Source organism: Microtus oregoni, unplaced genomic scaffold (genome assembly GCF_018167655.1).
Source record: "Microtus oregoni isolate MIOR12 unplaced genomic scaffold, Mior012 000086F_ref0000336, whole genome shotgun sequence".
In the NCBI taxonomy this organism is placed as follows: Eukaryota; Metazoa; Chordata; class Mammalia; order Rodentia; family Cricetidae; genus Microtus; species Microtus oregoni.
Window position 1 is genome coordinate 1,528,477 of NW_024544552.1, and position 27,256 is coordinate 1,555,732.

At 38.5% G+C, this 27,256-nt stretch overlaps 1 protein-coding gene across 1 annotated transcript in view; it reads left to right on the top strand.

Moving 5' to 3' along the window:
- The window catches only part of LOC121442004 (gamma-interferon-inducible protein 16-like), a 40,583-nt gene extending 20,682 nt beyond the window's left edge, over positions 1 to 19,901 (top strand). Inside the window, 6 exon segments of the mRNA XM_041643443.1 lie at positions 7,709 to 7,895; positions 10,584 to 10,789; positions 12,866 to 14,035; positions 15,069 to 15,485; positions 17,447 to 17,635; positions 18,791 to 19,901. Of these exon segments, the coding sequence (XP_041499377.1) occupies positions 7,709 to 7,895; positions 10,584 to 10,789; positions 12,866 to 14,035; positions 15,069 to 15,485; positions 17,447 to 17,635; positions 18,791 to 18,826 (2,205 nt within the window). The 3' untranslated portion in view covers positions 18,827 to 19,901.
- Positions 19,902 to 27,256: the final 7,355 nt, after the last annotated feature.

Genomic DNA, 27,256 nt, shown 5'->3' on the forward strand with positions numbered 1-27,256 from the left:
TCTGCTCCTCATTTGGACCTTGGGAGCTCAGTCCAGTACTCCAATTTGGGTCTCTGTCTCTATCTCGATCCATCGGCAGATGAAGGTTCTAAGGTGATATGCAAGATATTCATCAGTATGGCTATAGGATAGGGTCATTTCAGGTTCCCTCTCCTCAGTTGCCCAAGGTACTAGCTGGGGACATCTCCCTGGACACCTGCGAGCCCCTCTAGATTCAAGTCTCTTGCCAACCCTAAGATGGCTCCCTTAATTAGGATATATATTTCTCTGTTCCCGTATCCACTCTTCCTTTATCCCAACCATCCTATTCCCCCAAGATGTCCCCATCCTCCCCTTCTCATGTTTCTCACCCCATTTCCCCTGAGCCCCATGCCACCTCACCACCAAGTTCCTAGTTTTTGCTTGGCAATCTTGTCTACTTTCCATATCCAGGCGGATGACTTTGGGTTCACCTTCTTATTTAGCTTCTCTAGGATCACAAATTATATGGTCAATGTCCTTTATTTATGGCTAGAAACCAATTATGAGTGAGTACATCCCATGTTCATCTTTTTGGGTTTGAGATACTTCACTCAGGATAGTGTTTTCTATTTCCATCAATTTGCATGCTAAATTCATGATGTCATTGTTTTTTACCGCTGAGTAGTACTCTAATATGTATATAATCCACACTTTCTTCATCCATTCTTCCATTAAAGGGAGGAGCTGGCAATTTTTAATAAAAAAAATCACCATAGAACATTCATCCATCTACTGATGGAAACAGAGGCAGAGACCCACAGTGAAGCACTGTGCTGAGTTCCCATAGTCCAGTTGAAGATTGGGGGAGTAAGAATATGAACAAATAGGTCAAGATCATGATGGGGACAACAACTGAAGCAGTTTACCTGAGCTAATAGGAGCTCACCAACTCCAGTTGTACAGGGAAGCAACTAGCATAGGACCAAACTAGACCCTCTGAATGTGGGTGACAATTGTATAGCTGGAACAGTCTGCAAGACCTCTGGCTGCAGCACCAAGGTTTATCCCTATTGCTTGTACTGGCTTTTTGGAAACCCATATTCTTTGGATGGATACCTTGTTAAGTCTAGATATAGTAAGGAGGGAGGGCCTTTGTCCTTCCTCAAAGCAATTTGGCCTTACCCTCTCTGAGGAGTGGATGGGGGTATAGGTAAAGGGAATAGGATGAGGGGAGGGATAGGAAACTGGGATTGGTATGTAAAATGTAAAAAGGTAGTCTGCTTTCTTTTTAAAAAAATATTTTCATAATAATTAAAAAAGAGAATTGAGTCATTTACAAAACTTATACAAGACCCAAAGGAAGCCTTCACAGATTTCTCACAATAACTGACATCAGCAGTTAACAGAATGATGCAAAGTTTAGAAACCAAAAAATAATAATTGAATCTCTGGCTTTGAAAATTCTGTCTCAATGCAAAAGGATATTTAGGCCTTTAAAAGCAAGGACAGGACCCTTGGAAGAATGGATCTGAGATACAGTTAACACTGAATCTCAAGATCATGATGATGCTTAGATAGGAAGTGATATCCAAAGCTTTGAAGAAAATTCAAAATGGCATTGGCTTCTGAGAAGCCAAGGACAATGGCACGGGGTTTTGAACCTACTTAATGTGCTGGCTTTGTGGGAGCTTAGCCAGTTTGGATGTTCACCTTCCTAGGAATGGACGGAGAGGTGAGGACCTAGGACTTACCACAGGACAGGGAACCCAGACTGCTCTTTGGACTGGAGAGGGAGGGGAAGAGGAGTGGGGGAGGGGGAGAAGGGTAGGAGGAGGGGGAGAAGGGTGGGAGGACGGGGAGAAGGATGGTAGGAGGGGGACAAGGGTGGGAGGAGGGGGACAAGGGTGGGAGGAGGGGGAGAAGGGTCGGAGGAGGGGGAGGGAAATGGGAGTCTGGGAGGAGGTAGAAACTTGTTTTTTTTTCTCCTTTTCTCAATAAAAAAAAATGGAAAAACAAGGTCAAGAATTATAATTGTGGCAAACATGGTCACCTAAAAAGGGATTGTAAACAGGGTGTTCCTAGAAACAATGTGTTTTTCTAATCATAATCCAAACATAATGCCCCTCATTTCTGTATATGCAGAGGGTGTGGCAGAGGCAATTACAGTGACCATAGAAGAAAGTCCTTCCCAGGGCAAATTAGAAAAAAACTTAATGCCTATGGTAAGAAACAATACTATCTGGATAATAAAAGAGCTATAAAAGAGAGAACAAAAATCCGGGAGAAACCATACAGTGGGTGTTTTGGCAAGCCTGTATAAATGAACAAAGATCAAAATTAAAAAGTAGAAAAAATTATGTTGTCGTTGAAGGTCTGGTGCAGATGTAAAAATAATTTATGAATTGGGACTTTATCTCAAGGAAAACTGAACATGAGATAGGTTGAATGTATAGGGCCAGAAGGACAGAAGAGAAAATGAAAGACATATGTTGCTAACATAGCAATGAATTTGCAGTGATGTGATTGTTATAGCAATGGAATACTCAGATTAACATTTCCCCAATCTTAGAAACAAACCACAAATTAACATATGTTTTTGGGAAAAAACTTAAAATATAATATAAATAACACTCACCAATCATTCAGGTAGGAGAGCACTTCAGAATATCATGCTTCACAGAAAAGTCTGACAGACATGAGACTGGTAGGCTGAAGGTGGGTGCTCCAGAATTCCAGAGGAACCTTGATGACTGTCCAGGCATCCAGTTGCTTCTTTCATTTCTCACAGTTTTTGGAAGTTGTTTCATTGCACTTCCTGCTTACTCAGGTAATATGATCTCCTTCTCAGGTCTCTGATGGAGTTGAAAACTTTATAGTTACACTTTTGCTTGATACCAGATTCAGGGCCTTTGTCCTGGTTAAAAGGGATGTGTCAGATTTGTTGACTCTCCATGGGAAGTCTTACTCTCTCTGAGAAATGGATGGGGTGTGGAATGCAGGTAAGTTGGCGGAGTAGAAAGAGGGGAGGAATGGGACCAGGGATAGGTATGTAAAATGAGAAAACATTATTAAAAAAATAGATTTTAAAAAGAGTACAATTTTTTAAAGAGGATAAGTTTTAGAGACATTAAAATGTAGTGTTGGTAATGCGAGTTAGAATAGTGAACTCTGTACAACATTTGTCCTCACCAAAATAGAGATGTCGAGTATTTTCTCTGAATGTGTCAGTTGTTCATTGACTACACATTAGTGATGTATTATTGACTGGATATATTGTATAAAGTTATTATACTTACAATATATATATTTTTTCTTATATTACTTACATCATTCTTTTTACTTTAGACAAAAAACCCAGGAAATGTAGTGATATTATATTGTGCTTTAACAAGTACAACTTGCCTGGAGATCAGAGTGTGGAGCTAGCCACTAGCTAATCATAGAGGTCAGGCAGTAGTGGCACACACCTTTAATCTCAGCTCTAGGGAGGAGGAAATAGGAAGTGATGTGGCTGGACAGAAAGAGGAATGGAAAGCTAGTGGAGACAGGAGCTAACCCATTTCAGGCTGAAGAGTTGGAGAGTTAAGCAGTGGCTGTGGCTAGCTCCTTTGTCTCTACTCTTTCAGCAATTACGCCTATGTGTGATACGGCTTTTTTATTATTATTAAGATCATTTAGAATTCACCCTACACTACACTGCCTACCTTCTTCTGTACAGGAAACACATTCAGTTCTTGGTGGCAGTAGACATCTGCTGAATTCACCTCTTGCCACTTCCTGCCTGATGGAGAAGAGGGAGAAGTGTCTGAGTGACTCACCCTTTCCTTTTCAGATGTTAAATTTATTCAGAAGAATGTGTTTCTTAGTGACCCATGGGTAAGGCTGTTGGACATGAAATGCTAAGTTTAGAACATCCATTTATGAAGAAAATCAACTGAGCACAGGAGACCTTTGCTTGTTTTGGTAAGTAAAGTGTATCCTTTAGAAGACAATCTAGTCTTACTAGACAGGGAAATCGAAACCTAAGAACATTGGGTGGCCTCACTTCTGTAATCCTCCTCTTCCGGGAATAGCAGAGCTCAAGACATTCAATTTGCTATTCTTGAAGTGAAGTGAAATGACTCAGACCATTGTCATACTTCGCATCTTTAAAAATACTTCATGTTCTTGGCACTTGGGGAATGCAACATCCCAACCCAATCTCTGAGAGTTTTGTCTTCTTAATCAAGTAAAACTAGCCTTCATCTTGCCTGGGAGACAAGCTAGGATCTGGACACTGCTGAAGAAATTTCTGAGAAGGTGAGTCCTGCACTTGTTATGTAAAGCTCTATAGAACCCACAAGGGCAGGGTGGAAATCAGTGCTGCTTTCTTCAGAGGAGAATGGAGGGAGCAGGGCTGTTGAGAGCTGCCTTCAAGGCCATGAACCCACAGCAGCTAGGATCTGATGCTTCACTAGGAAAGATGGTAAGCATCTTTTTTATTCCACCCATACTGGGGCCTGAGCCAGCACAAAGGCATTTTGATTAGGGCAGATAATAAAATAACTTTCTAAGTATAAGTATGAGAAAATGGAAAATAAGAGAAAGACTTTAGATATCTTGCTGGAGAGTAAGAGTAACTTGATGGCTGTGGTGACTGACTAGAGAAACAATAAGCTAGCGACACCAAAGAATTGCTATGAAATAATGCTTAATGAAAATATATCAGGAAATGGAGCTGCACTCTAGTATTCTGTTAATGCATGACATGGAAGACTACAAAGGTGTATATTATTAAGTTCTACAGATTCATTGTTATTCAAGTACTCTGATTTTTATTGAGCTCTACATTTTTCTCTACTACCCTCCCTGCCTCTCCGGTCCCCCTCAACCCTGTTTTTAATAATCCACCAAAATACTTGTTATTTTTTACATCAGCAGTGTCTCAATCAGTGCGTTAGTTTCTGTCATCTTGAACATTATTTGTTATCTTCAGTTTTAAATAATTTGAATTTGCTGTTTAATTGTCTGGTAGAAAATAAAGATGATTGAGAGAAATTTATCTAGAAATACATCTCTATTGCCTATTTTTAGATCTTTTAAATGCTTTCCATTTACCCTTTGGAGTACTTAACATGTACCTGAACAGGGCATTTTAGAAATTGATTTCAGACATGTGTATATGTAAAGTTATCTCTCTTGGTGAGTCACTTATATTTCTCAAGAATTCTAAATAATTTTTCAAATGTTTATACCTTATTAATTAGCAATTGAGAAATATATTGCTGTATCTATCAAAGTAATTTTGTTTTTTCAAACTCACAGATTAGTAGGCTCTTTCACATGCACACGAAGAGGATATGTGTGCATCTTGTCATTTGGATAAAAGATATTCAGTGTGGCTACTTATTGTGGTCCTATCAAGAGACATAAAGTGCTTAGAAATACTGGACATTATTGTTGGTATATAAATCAAAAATTTAAGGTATTATCTCTTTCTAAGGGCATGTTTCGGTTGATTTCTGTCAACCTGACACAAGACAAAATTATCTGGAAAAAGATACCTGAGTTCAGAAAGTTCTTCCTTTAAAATTGTTTGTAAGAAGGTATGGAAGTCATATTCTTGATTAGTGATTGATGTGAGTGTTTAACCCTTTGGAAGCATTGCCCCTTCTCTGCAGGCTGTCCTGAGTGCTCAGTAAACCATGAGGATCAAGCAAGGAATCAGTGTTCCTCAGGGCTTCTGCTTTGGTTCTTACTTCTGGGTTCTAGCCTTGAATTAATGCTCTGACTTCTTTCAATAAATGACTGTGATGTATAAATATAAAATAACATAAACCCTTTTTTAACCCAAGTTGACTTTGATCATGGTGTTTTATCGAAGCAATAGAACAAGTAACTAAGAGAGAAACTGGTACTGGTCATGTGGAATACTATTGTGACACACCTGACTGTGTTTTAGGAAGGATTATGAATGAACTTAGTAACTCTGGGATATAAAACTATTGAGTGTTTAGAAATTAATGGACAACAGTGGGAACTTATAAGGTAATGCAGAGGGCAGTGCAGATGCTGGAGGCCTGGCTTGGGAACATCAGAAGGAAGGATAAGTGTCCTACAAAGAAACTACTAAGGCGACTCAATATTTTTGAATTACGAATCTGTGATTCTTGTCAGCTGATACTGAAGAATTGGCTGTGATTAAAAAGAGATCAGCATTATTGAGGAATAATGTGGGAAGTGTCTTCTCACTCTCAGTACACAGAACTGAAGTTGTGGTCTGGAGCAGGAAAAGGTTGTCCCTTTTGCTGACAAACTTTGTAGTGTGAAAAACTCACCCAGGTGGTACTGGTTTTGGAGGCTTGCTGGAGTCATAGGGAATAGCTGAGGCTTGCTTCTGTGAAAGGCCATGAAGAGCCCTTTATGAAGATATAACCCAGGTACAATGGGGACCCCAGTATTTTGAGCTGACAGTACTGTTCGATGACCAACAGGAATAGCAACAGGTGTGGAGAGATATGACCTAAGTGTAGGAGAATCACTGTGTGTGTTTGGATGAAAGAGCAAAAGAAATGGAGCTGCCAAGGCCATTTGGAGATCAGAACATCTTTTTATACTGTAGAATTTTAATTTTTTTTGATTTTAATGTAATTATGACATGGTTTTCCCCTCTTGGAATGACAAGGTAGGTAACTAATTATTTATTTATTTTTTTTTGTAAGAGCGTACATTTGAGATCCTTTGATATTTCATTGAGACATTGGGTATTTTAGAGAGGCTTTGATATTTGGAAGAGATTTTAGGTGTTTGACAGAGACTGAACATTTCAAGTATTTAGCCTTTTAGCAGTGAGGCTGAACACATTGATACAGGATCTAGTGAGCATAGATTCACAGTGACACAGATATATGGTATTGTGTAATATTGAAATTCTTTTGATGTTTGGATTAGTCCAAATTCAAAAGCAATAACACTTCAATATCAGAATGAATGTTGTCATGTAAGTGGGATCCATAAAAATTACACATAATCTTTGCCATCATTTATCTGGTTGTGTTGGAAACAGTTGTGTTTTCACAAGTACCAACCCCCCAAAAAGCCTTTCTAATGTAATTTTCTCTGGGGTCTGGAGATCAGTACTGTGTAAAAATTAGAATGCTGATGAAGGAAGCTTTACTGTTGAGATCAGTTTTCATCTTCTCCTTGAATATGTAGATGATCGATTTTTAATACCCTGCAGCAATTTTTATTAATCCACTACATTAGTGCTTACAGAGTATGTCTTTTCTTCATACTCATCATTTTTTCCTCTCATGTGTCCTTGTGTGGACACCAAAGAAGAATGGAAACAGAAAACAGGATTTTAACACTCATAGCGCAAACTCTAAACACTGCAGCAATTATTGTGTCCAACCCTTTTATTCCCCCACAACTGTCATTGGCCTAAGTCACCTAACATGGCTACTGGAGAAGGATTTTCTAAAGTTGTTTCTTAATACAGAAGTTCTATCTCCATTTTTGCACAGTGGTACAGCTTGTATTTAACTCTGTTTTTCTCGCACAAGAAATTATGGACATTATCAATTTTGGTCATTCGCTCACACAGGAATAATACTGTTTTGAAATTGTCTGGATATGTATGTAATTCTTTGTCCATTTTTATGTTTTTGTAGTGTCCATAATATTAGGAATAATGAGTGAATACAAAAAAATTGTTCTTCAAAACGGATTAGACTGTATGGGATACTACCACTTTAAAATATTTAAGTACTTACTAAGATGTGATCTACACCTGTCTGAAAGCATTCAGAATGATTATGACAGAATTCAGATTGCTGACCTGATGGAGGATACATTCCCAAAAGATGCTGGACTCGGCAAACTGATAGGATTTTGTCAAGAAAATAGAGATCTTCAATACCTTGTTGAAGCTCTCAAAGCAGAGAAAGCAAAAGGTAACAAGGGGAAGCTCCCTGGACACTCATCCTTCCGCCAACCTTCCCAAATGTCTAGCTCCCTGCAGTGATCAGAGTTGATATGTCCCTTTCCCATTGTGTGCCTTAGAAAATACAGGGGTAGAATCTGTTCTGAAGTCAGCAAGTTAATGATTTTGAAAAATGCTTTCATACCAAGAATTTTGATATATTTCTGGGTAGACATCTTTTGCTTTGGAGGAAACTGAACCAAAAAGCAGTTGTTGAGATAAATTAGTGTACCCAACATGATAGAAAAAAAAAGAAAATGACAGATAAATTGAAAAAAAACTCATTTAAAGCATTTAAATAGAGAAAATTTAATACTTGATAAACAATGCATACCCTCTAATTTATTCCTATTCTGTAAGAAATGTGATTTCATAATTAAGTATATGCCCACATTTTAAAGGTGTTAAATAGTTTTTCTTTATAAAGTCTATAGGTTTAAAAAAATATTGGAAATAATGATACATAACTCTGACCCAAGAATTTAGCATAAGGAATCTGAGTCAAAAGACCTGCAGATTGACTTACATAGAAAATGTACTCTGAGTTACATCGAAAGATATATCCCCAACATGGAAGTCAAAATCCAATATTACTACTTTGTTATATCAAATATTAAATCATAATTCTTTCTCTTTTTCTATGATTTGTAATTATATTCTTTAGAACATAACCTATTGGTATTATCATAAAAGTTTCATGCTTTTAAAATCAATCTGTGGGATAAGAGGGTTGGCAGACGGTTATAGTGATATCAACAGAAGTTCCCAAGATGGAAGAGCTGATTTCACTACACCTGGGATGCAGAAAAATCCAGTGAAGTGTGAATATATCTGACTTGGTACCACTGGTGGCCTTCTGTCGAGGTAGAGTCTCTGCAGCAGAAGAAAGAAAAAGTATAGACACAAATAGAGATGAAATAGTTCTTGTTATTATGAAATGATATTTGATCACACTTTCTACCTGGAAATTGTGTTATTTACTGTTTTTTTTTCTTTAAACAAAACAAAACTATTTCCAAGTTTGTTGTGGGCTCAGCCCTAGCAACACTTTTAATCCAAAGGCTTTCTACTTGAATATTGTAAACAGAATTAAATAAAGTCAACCAGAGGTCAAGAGTCAGAACAAGCAACCAGTTGACAGGAAGCATACATAGATTTTTTAAGAAAAAAAACAATTCAAGAGTAAGAGAGAGTTATCATGATGGTTAGAGAGAAGCACGGGCTTTAGAAGTGAGGGAAATTGAGGTTGAGAGGTTTTAGTTTGAGTTGATACAGGAAAAGGGGGACCATGGGATGCCAGTGGACTAGGAAGGCCAGCTGGTCCTTTCTCTGTTTCTAGGAGCTAGCAGGCTTTCTCCCCAACATCTGGCTCCTGACTCTTTATTGGTATAACTGAATGGTTGAGGTTTTGTTAAAAACAACATGAATTCGTTGTCTTTCTGTAAAACCATTAATAAAAGTAGAATAAACTATCCATTTCAGTTTTGAAAACTGAAAGGAAAATAAATAATTCTTAATGAGCTTCAGCCATTTTCACCCATTTCCATGGATTTACTGTGATTTCTTTATTCGTATAGTTGTAAAACAAATGAAAGGAAAGAACAAAACTGCAGTGGAAGGAAAGCAAGGGGAGCCCAGCAGTGCCCATGGTCTTTGCTCCAGTAATGCACCCTCTTCAGAGGTAAGGTGGCTGATTGCCCAAAAATGTTTCCACTCAGGAGCCACCCCTTTTGAAATCTTTGGGAATATGTAGGACTGTACCTATCTTGTCCAAGGCTCTGTGAGAACGAGATTTGAAGTCGACAAATTTATCACGACTTCTTACTCACTGTATGTCGTATTTACCACATGATCTAACTTGTGCAGTGTGACCCCCAACACATACCCAAGTATGCAAACAAAAAATCACTATCTGGCTTTTTAAAGACCATTTGCTGAAATAGCATTTGCTTTGGGATGTAGCTCTTGAAAAGATTCATCCTAAATATGGGCTTTGTATTTCTGCACCCAATCCTCTTCTGATACCACAAGGATAAATGGGGTGAGGTTAATGAAATTTTTCTACTCCTCTATGAGACACCATTATATGTCTTAGCTAGGGTTCCCATTACTCTGAAGAGATGTCATGACTATAGAAATTCTTATTTTTTTAAAAAACACATTTATTTGGGGCTTGCTTACATTCAGAACGTTAGTCCATTAATATCATAGTGGGAAGCATGGCAGTATGCAGGTAGATATTGTGCAGGAGAGTTAGCTGAGAGTTCTACATCTTCATAGGTAGCAGCAACAGAGAGTGACATTGGGCCTGGCTTTATCATCTGAAAGCTCAGTGACACACTTTCTCCAACAAAGTACACCTACCACAACAAGGCCATACTTCCTAGTACTGACACTCCCTGGTGATGAAGCATTCAAATCTGTGAGTCTATGGGGCCATTCTTACACAGTCCACCACAATATACATACAGTCCATCTTTTAAGAATAAGGTATGCACAATGACAAAATATATTTAGAACTCCATGACAAGCAAAAGATTTTTGTGGTTCTAAGAATATTATGTGTTAGCTTATACTAAAGCCATTACTACAGACTGGGGATAAAACTGTATAGAAAAGCACAATTTAGCATGTACAAAGCTTGGCGTTCAATTTTCAGTGCATGGGAAAATCAATGAAGAAAAAACATTTTTCTTTCTGAAAAAGGAAGAACAAACTGCGGGAACTGAAAGTGGCAAAAAAAGGAAGCTTAACCAAGAGCAGACTCAGCCTCTAAAACCTTCAGGAAGCAACAAACAGAAAGATGAAGATTGTCTCCAGACTCCTGAGAAGCCTGCAACACCATCCAGCAATTCCTCCAACAAGGTACCACTTTCCTCTTCCCAGTGCTTGCTCCTTCCCGAAGCTTATCACTGGACTCACCACAGCCTTGGAAAAATGTCTCACCTTACTACAAAGATTTCCCTCATGTTAGTAAATAGCTCATTATCTAATTATGTATCAGAGCCTCTGTGGTATTGAAAAGGTAAGTACTTATGAAATGATTTCTATGGCTGTCAACCAACTTTCTGCTTAGGATTCAGATGGCAGTATAGAGGAGACAGATAGAGATGAACACTGGAATATTTCAATCCCCAGTGCCTACTTTCTTCTCAGCCCTTTTCCCTTTGCTGGTGATCCAATTTCAGGGGTTATTCTTGTCATTCTGTGTTCCTCTTAGCATTTTTGTTGATGCATGTTGTTTCCCTGCCTTGAAGTCTTTATCCCTGTCCATCACTAACCAGTAGAACTGAAGCGGTCATTTTTGCTACTAGTCAGATTCAGACCCCTCCAGGCATACACTAAAGTCTCCCAGATATTCCTCATCAAAGGGAATGGAATCTTGTTCCCAGTAAGATGCCTTCTTAATATAATTGCAACAACCATAGCCTTGGAAGAAGAAACCTCTTAATCATATACTTTATTGTATATGTCACCTATTATTCATCATGCATGTATTTTGAGGTCATGACTGCAATTTACAGAAATGTCCTTATTTTCTTGCATGGTACAATTGTACTGAACCTCTGAGAAGACCAACATTTGATTTTTTTAAATGATAGAGTCCTGGTACTTAGCATGGGAACTTCTTAGGCACATCTAATTTACTGTGTTTGTAGATGATGACAGAAATACAATTGATATGTACACAAGTCTAGAAAATAGGCTACAGCTAGTAAACATTTTGGCTAGAATGGCATCAGCTTCACAGCAATTGTTGAATTTTAGAAGACTTTTATCTTGGATGATCAAAACTACAAAGAGAAACAAGTAAAAAGTGACCTGTACAGTTATACAAAAGTATTTGCATACGAACTTCCCTTCGCTTTTGAAGAAAAATTTATAGTCTTTAAATTTTTTGTACTGATATTTCATTGTATTTTAATAAATAAAGTTGCCTGAACTTCAGAGAGTAAAACAGCCACACTGATTAGTGTTAAAGACCAGGCAGTGATGACACATATTTTTAATCCCAGTAGCCACACTAGTGTGGGCAGTAGTGGTGCATGCCTTTTTTAATACCAGCACTGGAGAAGACTATAAAACACGAGGAGACAGCTCTCTGACAGTCTCATTCTGAGATTCCCGGAGGCAGGATCACCATTTCTGCTTAGGTAGTGGTAAGAGTCGGTGACTGGCCATTTTGTTTTTCTGGCCTTCATGTTGAACCCCAGTTTCTGTCTCTGGGTTTTTATTAATCATGCTGCAGTTTTATACCGCTAAGATTATGAAAGTGTAGTGAATGCTCTAACCAGATCTGTTGCCTGAACTACAAGTAGTTCTCACATATGTAGAAGTTGTATTTAACTGGAGTCATGCTCATTTTAAAGACCTACACAGAGGTTTCAATGAGTCCAGATGGTCTTCAGGCATCTTAGTTACTCTGTCAACTGAGCTTCATCATCATTCAATAAATCCATCTAAGTGGATCAATTTTTAGCATACTTGTCACACAATATCCATCACATCATCTCAAGGTATGTGGGGGTTGGCTCCCTGTGTGCACAATAAGGATCAAATATTTGATGGATTGGAAAGTCTACATGAAGAAAAATACAGAAACAACCAATTTTACTACATGCTTAGTTTCCCATGAAATGATTCTGAGAAATGAACCAAACCAAGAAATATTTGGCCAGTTTTGTAAGATACTTTGAGCTAGTATTCCATCCCAGACCAGAGAAAATTCAATACCGGACTTTTAAGAGAAGCTGTAATATCTAATAGTAAGAGTGAAGGCTAGGTGTTAGAAGTATGTTCTAAACAATTCCGTCAGCCCAGGAGCAAGCTGGCAGGGTAAAAGTTCTCGTTACAGAAGGGAAAGTGAATAAAAGCACTTGGTCTCATTTGCAAAAAACCAGTAAACAGTATTAAAAGTATCTCAATCCTATTTTTCTTTAGAAACAGAAAACCACAAACATTAAAAAACAGAGTACTCTAAAGACAGACGATTCCCAGAAAAAACACCAGCTTCTGACATTGTCAGCAACCAGCAATGCCTCAGCTGCAAGGGAAGGCCAGACTCTTCAGGGGCTCGCGGCAACAGATTCTAGCAGCCTCAACACTACACAGACATCTCCAGAAACATGTGACTCTTTAAAAACGGCTCAAGGCTCCCCAGAACCACCCTCACAAAGTTTTCTAATATCTCCAGTATCAGACTCTAGCATCCATCTGAACTCTCCCATGAATCTAACACTATCCAATCTTGTCCAAACTCCTTTCGTCCCTTCATCAACAGCATCCAGTAATGTCTGGGTCCCTAGTGTGTCTTCAGAAACGGTGTCCAATTCTCTCAGTGCTCCTCAGATGTCTCCAGTATCAGGGTCCATCCGAGCCCAGAACCTTTACCTACCTACAACAGCAGCATTCAGTAGCATACAGACTCTTCACAATCCTCAAACAGGATCTGGAAGTGCCCAAAGCCCTAGAGTACCTGCAACATTAAAAAGCAAAGCCCAAGTCATAATGACGCCTCCAGCAACAGGATCCAGCAGTTTTCAGGTGCCCCACACTCTTCCAGGAGCAGTGCCCGGAAATGTCAGCACCACTCAGGTGCCTCAAAGAACAACAGGAAATAGCATTCAGACTCTTAACCCTGCTAGGGTAAATGTACCCAGGATCGTTCAGGTCCCAAGTCCCTTAGCAACAGTACCTCCTTATTTCCTGACTTCTTTGCCATCTCCAGCAAGAGCATCTCGTTTTCTCCAGATATTTCCACTAAGAACATCCAACAGTCTTCCGGATCCTTGGGTGCCTAGACCAATAGCGACAAGTAGAGTCCACACCACTCAAATGCATCCAGCAGCAACATCCAGCTTCAACCAGGCTCCTCATGCTCCTCCACAAACAATGCCCAGAAGTGTGTGCCCCACTCAAGATCATCGAGGAGTAGCCTCTGGGACTGGTCAGGCTCTTCCCTGTCCTAAAGTAGAAGCACCTAGGTGTGCTCTGGCTCCCCAGATGCTTTCAGCAACAACATCTGAAAGTCTCCTAGCTCCACAAACAACATCCAAAAGTCTCCTGGCTCCAATGGTGTCTCCAGCAACTACCAGCAGCAGTTCATGTGAGGTAATGGCTTCCTACTCTCACAGTATAATGACAAAGATTAGCACACTCTTGCAAGAATTTTTCATTAATCTATATGGACACATAATCTTTTACTTAAATAATCACTATTTTATTGTGTATAGTAACTGATCCTTCCCTACATTCAATTTTAGAAAACTTTGTATGTTGTACTCCATTAAGAAAATGTCTGACTCAGCGATCACCTGATCACGCCTACTCTGTAAAGAGTATGCTGAGTCACGTGCGTATTTAATTTTGCACATTATACTTTTTATTCAAGGTGTTGTTTTCAGATTGTGAATCGCTGCAGCAATTATATTGGAAATGTACTTCCTGATGTTAGAATACATCAGTTGGTAATCACAGTTAAACTCCATCACCCACAGAGTGAAATCTGCATGTTTCCAAGTCAAGGGTCAGAGAGTACTTCAGTTATAGCTGCCTCCCTGCACTGGTACCCAGGTCGGCCGTGACTGTCCTCGTGCTTCCTCTTCCAGTTCAACTCTGTCACCTCCATTTCAAAGTGCTCCTCTGATGCTCAAAAATGCAGTAGGATACTGAGAAGACAGGTGGTCAAAGTAAAATGACCTCATGAACATTTTCTGGTTCCAGGATTTTCCCCCAAACTGTTATATAAGAAAAATAAGAGCTACTAGCCTGAACCCTTTCTGAGTAGAAATATTTCAGGGTATCTTCCTAGACTGCCTGCCTATCTCTATTACAAGAAAGCTCTAATATTTAGTCCAGGTTTTGTAATCAAACATTTCCAAATGTTCCTAGAATAATAAGTTAACTAGAGCTTGGAGCCTTTGGGTTCAGTCCCCACAAATATAAGTATAAACTCTTTACCTACCAAGTAACGTTTATATTAACTAGAATAACTAGATAATAATTCAGGTAAATATCCATTTTTCACTTTATCTAGATTATAGTATGGCAATCATTGTTTAGACGTTCTCCACTGTACTCAGTGGAATTGTGCCTTATGATCTGTCTGAATTATGCATGTTTATCCTCTGTGTGTTTTATGTAGACACCAAGGAGGGGAAACATACCAAAGGAACCTGCTAAGGAAGAAGGTTATCATCGAGAACCCAAGGAAGTGATGGTTTTGAAAGTAACAAAACCATTTACTTATGATTTGATTCTTGACAAAAGGATGTTCCATGCCACAGTGGCGACTGAGAATGAATTCTACAGAGTGAAGATTTTTGACCCAGTTTTAAAGAACAAGTTCATTCCAAATAAGATTATTGCCATATCAAATTATTTTGGCTCAAATGGATTTCTGGAAATACACGAAAGTTCCTGTGTGTCTGATGTAGACAAGAACAGAACCATGGATATCTCAAAAACACTGAGGCAAAGAGCCAATGCGACTCCTAAAATTAGGGATCTTTTCTCACAGGCACAGGGGACATATGTCAGTGGAAAGTTTATGGTATATAAGGTAAGCCATTGTGATACTTGGGAAATTCCTTTTGCAGTCTGGCATTTTAAGTTTTAACTTGTCACTGGAATTTGCTCAACTTATTTAACACAGGAAGTAATTGCTCTTTATGTCAGAAAGAGATGAGTATGGTTTCCTCTTTTGGGGATTGGGAGTCTCTTATTCTACTCCACAAGGTAAAACCAAGAAAAATCTTTAGAAATCGATTCATCAATAACTTTGGCATTTTCCTGGCTATGACAATCAATTATGTCCATCTTATTCCTAGACAACGTTCAGTTTATAGCAAACTTTCCTTTTAGATTCTATTTCTTTGATAGGTTCCATACCCATATTATTGGCAACTCAGTTGCCAGAACAGCCAAACTCAAAGCCTACATACAGTTTGAGATGATGAGAATAAAAAACAAGAGACTACTCTGCTCCAGATTGAAGCCATGACCAACTAGCCAAGATTATTTCTTTAATGTGTCCTCATTATAATATTCTTTACATTGTATCAAGCTTTTTTGATAGGGTGACTAATGTTTTAAATAGTGAAAGGAAGAGGAGTTTAACAGTCTAGTTTAATTTCACAGTTAATAACTGGGCACAATGGAAGTGAGGAAACTCTAGGAAATCTAAGACTTTCTGGTGTTTCTTTGAGTGGCGATGCACCAATTCATTAGTATTCTTGTTAAGAGTATGATTTCATAATTCATTGTTTATGAATCTGCCATGGCTTTTTAATTTATCTATACTGTTATTGACTGTGCTGGTGCATTCAGTTACACAATTAAAAAGTAAACTAAGTGGGAACCAAACTTAAATGCCAGAACTAAAAGCTGTAGATTCAACCTATGAGGGGTTAGGAAGGGGTAGAGTGAACAATGTGTGCACTGAGCAAATGTGATCAATTTACAAAGGAGATATGTGTGTGTGTTTGTGTGTGTGTGTGTGTTTGTGTGTGTGTGTGTTTGTGTGTGTGTTTGTGTGTTTTAACTGAGTATATCAGTCTTTCTCTCTCTCTGAATGTTAGTCCCTATTGGTATGTCTGTGTATTTGTTTCTCATACTATTTCTTATGTCTTGTGTGTGTCTTTTTGTTTCATTCTTGTTGATTTTCTTCTTTATTCACATGTTTGTTTCCTTAAGAGAGAGAGAAAGAAGCTGTGGAGTTGGAAAGGTAGGGAAGTGAGGATAATCCAGGAGGAGTAGGAAAGGAAAAATTATGATCAGATTATGTTTCATGTAAATAAATTTATTCTCCATAAAAATTAAAATACATTAAATAAAAAAGACTTGTAGTAGTGTTTCTCAGACTGACAATGAGTCACAAGTAGCCTTTTTTCTCAAGCCTCCTGGAGATACCTAAGAAACCTGCAATGGTAACTAAACGGTTATTGCTGTATAATTCTTGTTTTCATTTATTGTCCCTTAAGAAATCTCAGATACTCTTATATGTAACCATAGTACTTAGAAATATACTCATTTTTTCCTAAAAACACCACGCAGAAAAAAAATCAAGTAGATAAACATAAGAGTGGCTTCCAAGGGCTGCAGTGGTGACCCAATCATTAAGGCTAGGCCCACAAGGCTTCAAGATTTCAAACAAAAGATTTGTTCACTAAAACATCTTAAACTCTCTTGTGCCTGAAAACCATCTTTTAGTTATTTATTTTGTCTGTGAGGGATGGGAAGAAACACAAAAACTTTTAAAGTAGTGTGGAATTCAGGAGAGAAGCTCCACAAATGAGTTCTCTCTTTCTACCATGAGTCCTGCTCATTGAGCCCAGGTAATCAGGCTTGTCAGCAAGCACCCTTCCCCACTGAACCATCTCACTGGCCCTTGTGCCTGTGATTCTAAACCCAAGAGCCATCTTGCCTTGGCAGGGACAGGTTTATGCCGACACTCTTTATTCCTCATAGAGGTGACAAGCTTTGACACATTTCCTAAAAGATGAATGTTAACTTGCTTTTCAGAAAACTGAGAGGAATTCCTGCATTTACTATGTAATTGAAGATGATACAGGGAAAATGGAAGTGGTGGTCCATGGAAGACTGACCAATATAAAGTGTGAGCCAGGCCAAAAACTTCGACTCGTCTGTTTTGAATTGTCCTCAAGCAAAGATACATGGCAGCTGAAGTCTGTAAGACACAGTAACATGCAGGTGTGTGCTCTGAAATTTAATATTCTTAAGAATCATTCATATATGTGATTTCATAAATACATATATATCGTGTACTTTTCTGTTGGTATTACATATACAATCCAATAGAAATAAAAATTAAACTTTTCACGTTTAATAATAAAGTTCCTTCCACTAACTTTTAAGTAAATATTTTTAAATTATACTAAAGAAAAAATTCAAAAATCTCAAAAGTTGTTATATGTTTAGCTAATGACAAAAAGTATCTCCTTTATCAAAGCAGAGAGATAATTTGACAGGACTCAGGTAATTAAGATGTTTGTTTTAAATTATGACTTTTCAATTTTTCAAAATGAGCAAAGACTAAAGCACAAAGAATCTTGGAGCCTTCATGTATAATATTCAAATACTGTCTGTTGCAGAGCATGACGTACATAAATCATAAGTTCCAAAGGATGCCCTGGGCAAATCAGACCACAATGTGCTAAAATCCGCAATCCTTGTTATACTTACACATTGTGTGGGATTTATTTTACACTTTTAAAAAGGTCACTAAACCATGTGAACAGAAGAAATAGAAGGGATCACATGTTCGTTCACAAAGAAACGCTCTTACAGCACCTTGGTTCTCAGACCACCAGCCAAAGGTTTAAAACTTCCCCCATGGCAGCTGCAACAGCAAAGTCCTTTCTCCCTCCTCCCAGCCTGCCTGTTCAATGAGTCTCTAAACTCAGTCGCCCCATCAAGGATGGCAGCTCTTTCCTCCCCTCTGGAGCTCTGTGTCATACACAGCCCTTCCAACTGTGCTCAAGTCTGTAGGTGTGACTACTTTCATAGTCCCAAGTAGGGAAGAAAGCTGACTCCAAAGCCGGAGAGGCATTAAAAAGATAGTCCAGTGAAAAATGGGCAGCGGTGGCACACACCTAGAATCCCAGCACTCGGGAGGCAGAGGCAGGCAGATTTCTGGGAGTTCGAGGCCAGCCTGGTCTACAAGAGCTAGTTCCAGGACAGGAACCAAAAGCTACGGAGAAACCCTGTCTCGAAAAATAAAAAAAAAATAAAAAAAAAAGAAAAAGAAAAATGGGACGTGACCTATAGGGTCGCATCAGTATCAATGTAGAGTGTTTGGTGTCATTGAATTTCACTTGATCTGACATCATCATCTTCTTCTTTAAGGTTGTCAATGTCAGAAAGAAAGTCCCTCAAGCCTGATTCAGATCTGAAAACCCGGATGCCAAGGATACTGTTTATGGAGATAAGAACCAAGTCCAGAAAATAAATGTATATATGAACTGTTGCAATACTATATCTATGAAAGCCAGCTCTTTTTTGTGGTTTTCCAAGATAGGATTTCTCTGTTTAGTCATTGTTGTCCTGAAAATCACTTTGTAGACCAGGCTGGCCTTGAACTCAAGATCTACCTGCCTCAGCCTTCTGAGTGCTGGGATTAAAGGTCTGTGCCACCACCATCAGACCTGTTCTAAATTCTAGGAAATGGTACTTTCTTATATTCTTTATAAACTTTTGATGATCTAAGTTCCATATTTTTATCAATAACTTTTATACTTGTTAATCTATAAGTTTTACAAATAAAACTTAAATATAAACCACATTTTCAATAAAGCAGTGCTTTCTTGGGAATATCTCTCAGCCATTTGAGAATTGCTGTCAAATCAAAAGTATAGAATACATGCTTCACGTGTGAAGTTAAGGACAAAGCATGTTAAAGAACAAGTAGACCACATATGCTCCAGAAAAACCAAGGCATTAATAGACACAGAAGATTGAATTCAGCCTTGAGTGCCATTTCCAAAGCTAGTCTGCTGAGGACAGGAGAAGTCTTCAGGTCCTTTTTGTTCAATGAATTTGAGTGTTTCATAGAGTTTAATTATTTGAGCAAAGAATCCACAAAAGTGAGATGTTTTATGTGTGGGGATTATTTGCAACAGGACGGAATCTCAACTCAAATTCTAGAATGAAATAATGTCACTGGAAACCTTGAGATAAAAATGATGACGCTCTGTGATAAAGGAATTAAGAAATTAGTCAGGAGTCCCAAAGAGGCCTTTCTGGAGTATTGTTTACTTCTCTTACTGCTGTAAAAATGGACTGACTGCTGCAGGAGCTCCTTCCACTCTTTTAAGATACCAGCCCACTTGGGAGTGGTCTTTTTTGTTTTAAAAAGCAGCAGTAGCCCTGCTCTTCCTCTCTTGCCTCTGACTCCTAGACTCAGTTCCTGATCGTGCAGAGGGCTGTTGTCTAGGAGAGTGATCTCTAAGTTTTCACCTTAAATAAATAACCCTTTTATTAATCAGAATTCCAAACTGGTGTATGATTGTTTTGTGACTTACTTCTACATCTGATGCCCACGTGAATTTGGAAATCCATGTCTTATTTCCCAATCTAATATCATGGAAATTTGGGTTTAATGGGGACGGGGGGGTTAGTTCATGGTCACTCCCCATCAATAGATCAATGCAACTTGAAAATCATATGTGGAAGGAAATTCTATTGTTAGTTTTGTTATTTTCATCTTTCTTTTATTTTTTCCTTTATTTTCGGTTTATTCTGCCAGCACATGAGGATGAGACAGGCTAGCATGGCAAACAGCTTAGCCACTTGAGACCTCACTTTTCTTGTTTGATAACCACAGTTGCACTTTCCAGCCTGAGACCATTATCTGCATCCCCTGTATACACACATTCTGCTGTCAATATTTCTAAAACCTATTTACCCCATGGACAACCACCATACATCAGGTCACAAATAAATATATAAATGTTGGAAATAATGAAAATGATTACTGTCCTTAGAAATAGTTAAATATATTACTTATATTCAAGTATTTCACAAAATCTTTTTGATACCAAAAAGAGAACGATGTAATCCAGACTAGACTAGTTCAGGTACATGTACAACAAGAGAAACTGTGTCCTCAGAAGGAACTTTTATGATGAATATCATGCTTACCACCTTCCTCCTATGTATAATTGTGTGTATATAATCAAATGAAATACTGTGTTGAAAGGACATGCACAGGAAGTAGATGCCTACCTAATCTAAGCCTGTCAGTTGAAATGAAGATCCACCCATGTCACACCCCCACAGCACCCCAACACCTTCTCCTGAACTCCATGGAAGTGGCTCCAAACAAAAGCTGTGGCCCTTGAACACCTTTTTTCATGTGACCCCTTTTGCTCTTCACACATATTCCTGTCTGCTCTTTACTGTCACTGTGCTTTGAGAAAAGATTCAAGGCTTCTTTATAATCTGGATGAGCCTTTAACTAAGTTTTTGTATTAAAAGGTAAGATTTTAGAAACATTTGGCTTGAATTCTGACCATCACCATATACTGCAACAGAGGTACAAGAAGAAACCACACCAAATGCTGGAAATTATTTCTTGAATTCCCAAACTTGCGGATCTGTATTTCATTTATCTTCCTTATATAACACTTTAGCAGTAGTTTCCTGGCACACCAAAGAACAGAGAGAAGAAAATGATGACTTTCCATAAAAGAAAGAGACAGGGAATTGTATGTTATACAGACCGAAAGTTTCAATTTGTGTAATCCACAAATGCATTGCAACAAAGATAAGGGTAACAGTAAAAAAAAAAATCCACCTACACAAAGTAGACTGCAACCATTCTTTGACTATTTTGTATGAAAATTTTCCTCAGGAGGTGTAAACAAGTACCTACTCACCCCAGACTGAAGATCAGATCCAAATTTTTATTGTGTTTCTTATAGGAATATTGGTAAAGTATTACTTACAGAAGCAGATATCACTCAAAGATAGCTATGTCACCAGTTCATCCCACAATGAGCATCATCTCACAATAGGAAGAAATCTGGAGCACCCTTGACAGACTGTAGACAATACAATGCTTTGGAGAGGGTACGCTTCAGGTAGTTCAGGTGGTCAGAGCCCATTCTACACAAACTGGTTTGTCTCTACTTTTTCCAGGCATAGTAGCTTGCCTGAGAGTGCCTAGAATCATCCTGGATATTCTTGAGGAAGGAGGACAGAATTATATCTGGTTTCTGGGACTTCTAAATCGTCTAAATTGTTTATTTCTTGATCTTGATTTTACTTGCAGATGCGAGTGGCCAACCATTATTGAAATATCCTTCTATTCTGCATCCTTTTGTCAATTCCCTGTATTTTTATCAATCTTTCCTCTACAGTGAAAGATTTTGATTTCTTTTTACCAGGAGATGCTATTAATTCCTGAGGTACAGATGTAAAATCTGCAGGGGCCACAGTGACTCCATTTCTCTCTAGACTCATGGACAGAAAGTTAATGTTTGGGCAGTTGGACAGACGGCGCAGTTGGATGTTGCAGGTGGACGGATGATGGCCTCTGCAGCTGGCGGAGACCAGCGGCGACCAGCGCAGCAGCAGAGGATGCAGGCTGCAGGCGATGGGGACCGTCATGGCAGCAGACGCAGGCTGCAGGGACCAGCGCGCAGCACCATGAGCAGATCGACCCACTACAATTAAATAAAAGAGGTAGGCCTTTGGTTGGTGAGGTCCCTGGCAAAGCAGGAGGTGGGTCCTATTCCTGAACACCCTTCTGAGGGGTGAGAGAGATCTTGGTCCCCGGCAGAAGCCAGGAAAAAGAGCGAGGGCACTTTGTAAGAGGAGCTCCTGGCTAGCAGGGAAATCTGATCCGGTTTTATAAGATCCATTAGATAGCATTGATAGGAGGAGATGGGCAGGCGCCAAGGCAAGAATTCACCCAATAATCTGAAAAACAACATGAAAACACGAGAACCCAATGATCTTACCACAGAAGGACTTTAACACCCTAACACAGAAGAAGTGGAAAAAATTGACTCTATGAAAGCAATAGAGTCCCTTAAACAACATGTGAAAAATGCCCTTATGGAAATGGATGAGAAGTATAATCAAAAGTTTTAAGAAATGAGTAAATACGTACATGATACCCTGGGAAACCAATAAAGAACGATCAAACAGGTAATGGAAACAGTTCAAGAACTGAAAACTGAAATGGAAGCAAGGAAGAAAACACAAACTGAGGACCAGCTGGATATGGAAAATCTAGGTCAACGAGCAGAGCCTACAGAAACAAGCATAATCAATAGAATACAAGAAACAGAAGAAATAATCTCAGATTCTGAGGACACCATAGAGAAAATAAATTCACTGATCAAAGAAAACTGCAAAGCCAACAAATTCTCATCACGAAACATTCAGGAAATATGGGACACAATAAAAAGACCAAACCTAAGAATAATAGGAATAGAAGAAGGAGAAGAGTCACAGCTCAAAGGCCCAGAAAATATTTTGAACAAAATGATGGAAGAAAACTTTCCCAACATAAAGAAAGATATTCCTTTGAATATTCAAGAAGCATACAGAACACCAAACAGACTGGATCAAAGAAAAACATCCCCTCGCCATATAATAATCAAAACACAAAATATACAGGTTAAAGAAAGAATATTAAGAGCTGCAAAGGAAAAAGGCCAAGTAACTTATAAAGGTAAACCGATCAGACTTACACCTGACTTCTCTATGGAAACCATGAAAGCCAGAAGGTCCTGGATAGAAGTACTGCAGAAGCTCAGAGACCATGGATGCAAACCCATACTACTATACGCAGCCAAGCTATTGTTCACTATCAATGGAGAAAACAAGACATTCCAGGAAAAGAACAAATTTAAACAATATGTAGCCACAAATCCAGCCCTACAGAAAGTAATAGAAGGAAACCCGGAACTCAAGGAATCCAACATTGCCAACACTGCTTACAATAACTCAGGCATCTAGTGAACCTTCACCAGCACAACTCAAAGAAGGGAGAAACACAAACTCTATAACAAAAAAAAACAATAAGAATAACCAGAGTAAACAACCACTGGTCATTAATATCGCTTAATATTAATGGTCTCAATTCACCTATAAAAAGGCACAGGCTAAGAGATTGGATACCAAAACAGGATCCAACATTCTGTTGTTTGCAAGAAACACATCTCAACCACTAAGGCAGGCATCTACTCAGAGTAAAGGGTTGGGAAGAGGTCTTTCAAGCAAATGGTCCTAAGAAAAAAGCAGGTGTGGCCATATTAATTTCTAACAAAACTGACTTCAAACTAAAATCAATCAGAAGAGATCGAGATGGACACTTTATACTCATAACAGGAGCAATTCATCAGGATGACGTCTCAATCCTGAATATCTACACCCCTAATATAAAAGGACCCACTTATGTAAAAGAAATATTACTAAAACTCAAGGCAGACATCAAACCACACACACTAGTAGTAGGAGACTTCAACACACCTCTCTCAGCAATGGACAGGTCAATCAGTCAGAAACCTAATAGAGAATTAAGAGAACTATTGGAGGTAATGAAGCAAATGGACTTAACATACATCTATAGAACATTCCACCCAAATAGGAAAGAATATACCTTCTTCTCTGCAGCTCATGGAACCTTCTCGAAAATTGACCACATACTCGGAAACAAAGGAAACCTCCACAGATAGAAAAAGTATCAGTGCCCACCTGTGTTTTATTAGATCACCACGGATTAAAGTTAGAAGGCAACAACAATGCTACCCCCAGAAAACCGACAAACTCATGGAAACTGAACAGTCAACTACTGAACCACACGTGGGTCAAGGAAGAAATCAAGAATGAAATTAAAGTCTTCCTTGAATTTAATGAAAATAAAGAGACAACATACTCAAACCTATGGGACACTATGAAAGCAGTGCTAAGAAGAAAGCACTAAGTGCCCACTTAAAGAAAGCATACATCAGGGACTTAACAGCACACCTGAAAGCGTTAGAAAAAAAAGAAGCAGACGCGCCAAGGAGAAGTAGAAGACTGGAAATAATCAAACTGAGGGCGGAAATTAACAAAATAGAAACACAGAAAACAGTCCAAAGAATCAATGAAACAAAAAGTTGGTTCTTGGAGAAAATCAACAAGATCAACAAACCCCTATCCAAACTAATTAAATGACAGAGAGAGAACACGCAAATAAATAAGATCAGAAATGAAAAGAGGGACATAACCACAGACACAGAAGAAATTCAGATACTCATTAGATCTTCCTACAAAAGCCTGTATGCCACAAAACTAGAAAATGCAAAAGAAATGGACATTTTTTTAGATAAGTACCATATACCAAAGCTAAACCAAGAACAGGTGAACGGTCTAAATAGACCTGTTAGTCGCGAAGAATTAGAAACTGTTATCAAAAATCTCCCTTCCAAAAAAAGCCCAGTACCAGATGGTTTCAATGCAGAATTCTACCAGAACTTTCAAGAAGAGCTAATACCTATACTCCATAATGTATTTCACAGTATAGAAACAGAAGAGTCATTGCCAAATTCCTTTTATGAAGCTACAGTTACCCTGATACCAAAACCACACAAAGACCCAACCAAGAAAGAGAATTACAGGCCTATCTCACTTATGAATATTGACGCAAAAATTCTCAATAAAATACTGGCAAACCGAATCCAAGAACACATTAGAAAAATTGTCCATCATCATCAAGTAGGCTTCATCCCAGAGATGCAGGGCTGGTTCAACATACGCAAATCTATCAATGTAATCCACCATATAAATAAACTGAAAGAAAAAAAACATATGATCATTTCATTAGATGCTGAAAAAGCATTTGACAAAATTCAACACCCCTTTATGATAAAAGTCTTGGAGAGATTAGTGATACAAGGGTCATACCTAAATATAATAAAAGCGATTTACAGCAAGCCAACAGCTAACATTAAATTAAATGGAGAAAAACTCGAAGCCATCCCACAAAAATCAGGAACATGACAAGGATGTCCACTCTTTCCATAACTCTTCAATATAGTGCTTAAAGTTCTAGCAATAGCAATAAAACAACATAAAGGGATCAAGGGGATTCGTATCGGAAAAGAAGAAGTTAAGGTCTCGTTATTTGCAGATGATATGATAGTATACATAAGCAACCCCAAAAACTCTACCAAAGAACTACAGCTGATAAACACCTTTAATAATGTGGCAAGATACAAGATCAACTCCAAAAAATCAGTGGCCTTCCTATACACTAAGTATAAGAAAACAGAGAGGGAAATTAGAGAAGCATCACCTTTCACGATAGCCACAAACAGCATAAAATATCTTAGGGTAACTCTGATAAAGGAAGTAAAAGATCTATTTGACAAGAACTTTAAGTCTTTGAAGAAAGAAATTGAAGAGGACACCAGAAAATGGAAGGACCTCCCTTGCTCCTGGATTGGGAGGATCAACATAGTAATAATGGCAATTCTACCAAAAGCATTCTATAGACTCAATGCAATCCCCATCAAAATCCCATCAAAATTCTTCACAGATCTGGAGAAGACAATAATCAACTTTATATGGAAAAACAAAAAACCCAGGATAGCCAAAACAATCTTATACAATAAAGGATCGTCTGGAGGCATTACCATCCCTGACTTCAAACTCTTCTACAGAGCTACAGTATTGAAAACAGCTTGGTATAGGCATAAAAACAAAGAAGTCGGCCAATGGAATCGAATAGAAGACCCTGACATTAACCCACAAACCTATGAACACCTGATTTTCGATAAAGGAGCTAAAAGTATACAATGGAAAAAAGAGAGCATCTTCAACAAATTGTGCTGGCAAAACTGGATGTCAACCTGTAGAAGAATGAAAGTAGATCCATATCTATCACCATGCACAAAACTCAAGTCCAAATGGATTAAAGACCTTAATATCACTCCAAACACACTGAACCTGATAGAAGAGAAAGTGGGAAGTACTCTACAACACATGGGCACAGGAGATTACTTCCTACGTATAACCCCAGCAACACAGACATTAAGGACCTCATTGAATAAATGGGACCTCCTGAGACTGAGAAGCTTCTGTAAAGCAAAGGACACTGTTGCTAAGACAAAAAGGCAACCCACTGACTGGGAGAAGATCTTCACCAAACCCGCAACTGACAAAGGTCTGATCTCCAAAATATATAAAGAACTCAAAAAACTAGACTGTAAAAGGCTAATCAACCCAATTATAAAATGGAGCACTGAGCTGAACAGAGAATTCTCAACAGAAGTTCAAATGGCCAAAAGACACTTAAGGTCATGCTCAACTTCCTTAGCGATCAGGGAAATGCTAATCAAGACAACTTTAAGATACCATCTTACACCTGTCAGAATGGCTAAAATAAAAAACACCAATGATAGCCTTTGCTGGAGAGGTTGTGGAGAAAGGGGTACACTCATCCATTGCTGGTGGGAATGCAAACTTGTGCAACCACTTTGGAAAGCAGTGTGGCTGTTTCTCAGGAAATTCAGGATCAACTTACCCATGGACCCAGCAATACCACTCCTGGGAATATACCCAAGAGATGCCTTATCATACAACAAAAGTATATGCTCTACTATGTTCATAGCAGCATTGTTTGTAATAGCCAGAACCTGGAAACAACCTAGATGCCCTTCAATGGAAGAATGGATGAAGAAAGTATGGAATATATACATATTAGAGTACTACTCAGCAGTAAAAAACAAGGACATCTTGAATTTTGCATGCAAACGGATGGAAATAGAAAACACTATCCTGAATGAGGTAAGCCAGACCCAAAAAGAGGAGTATGGG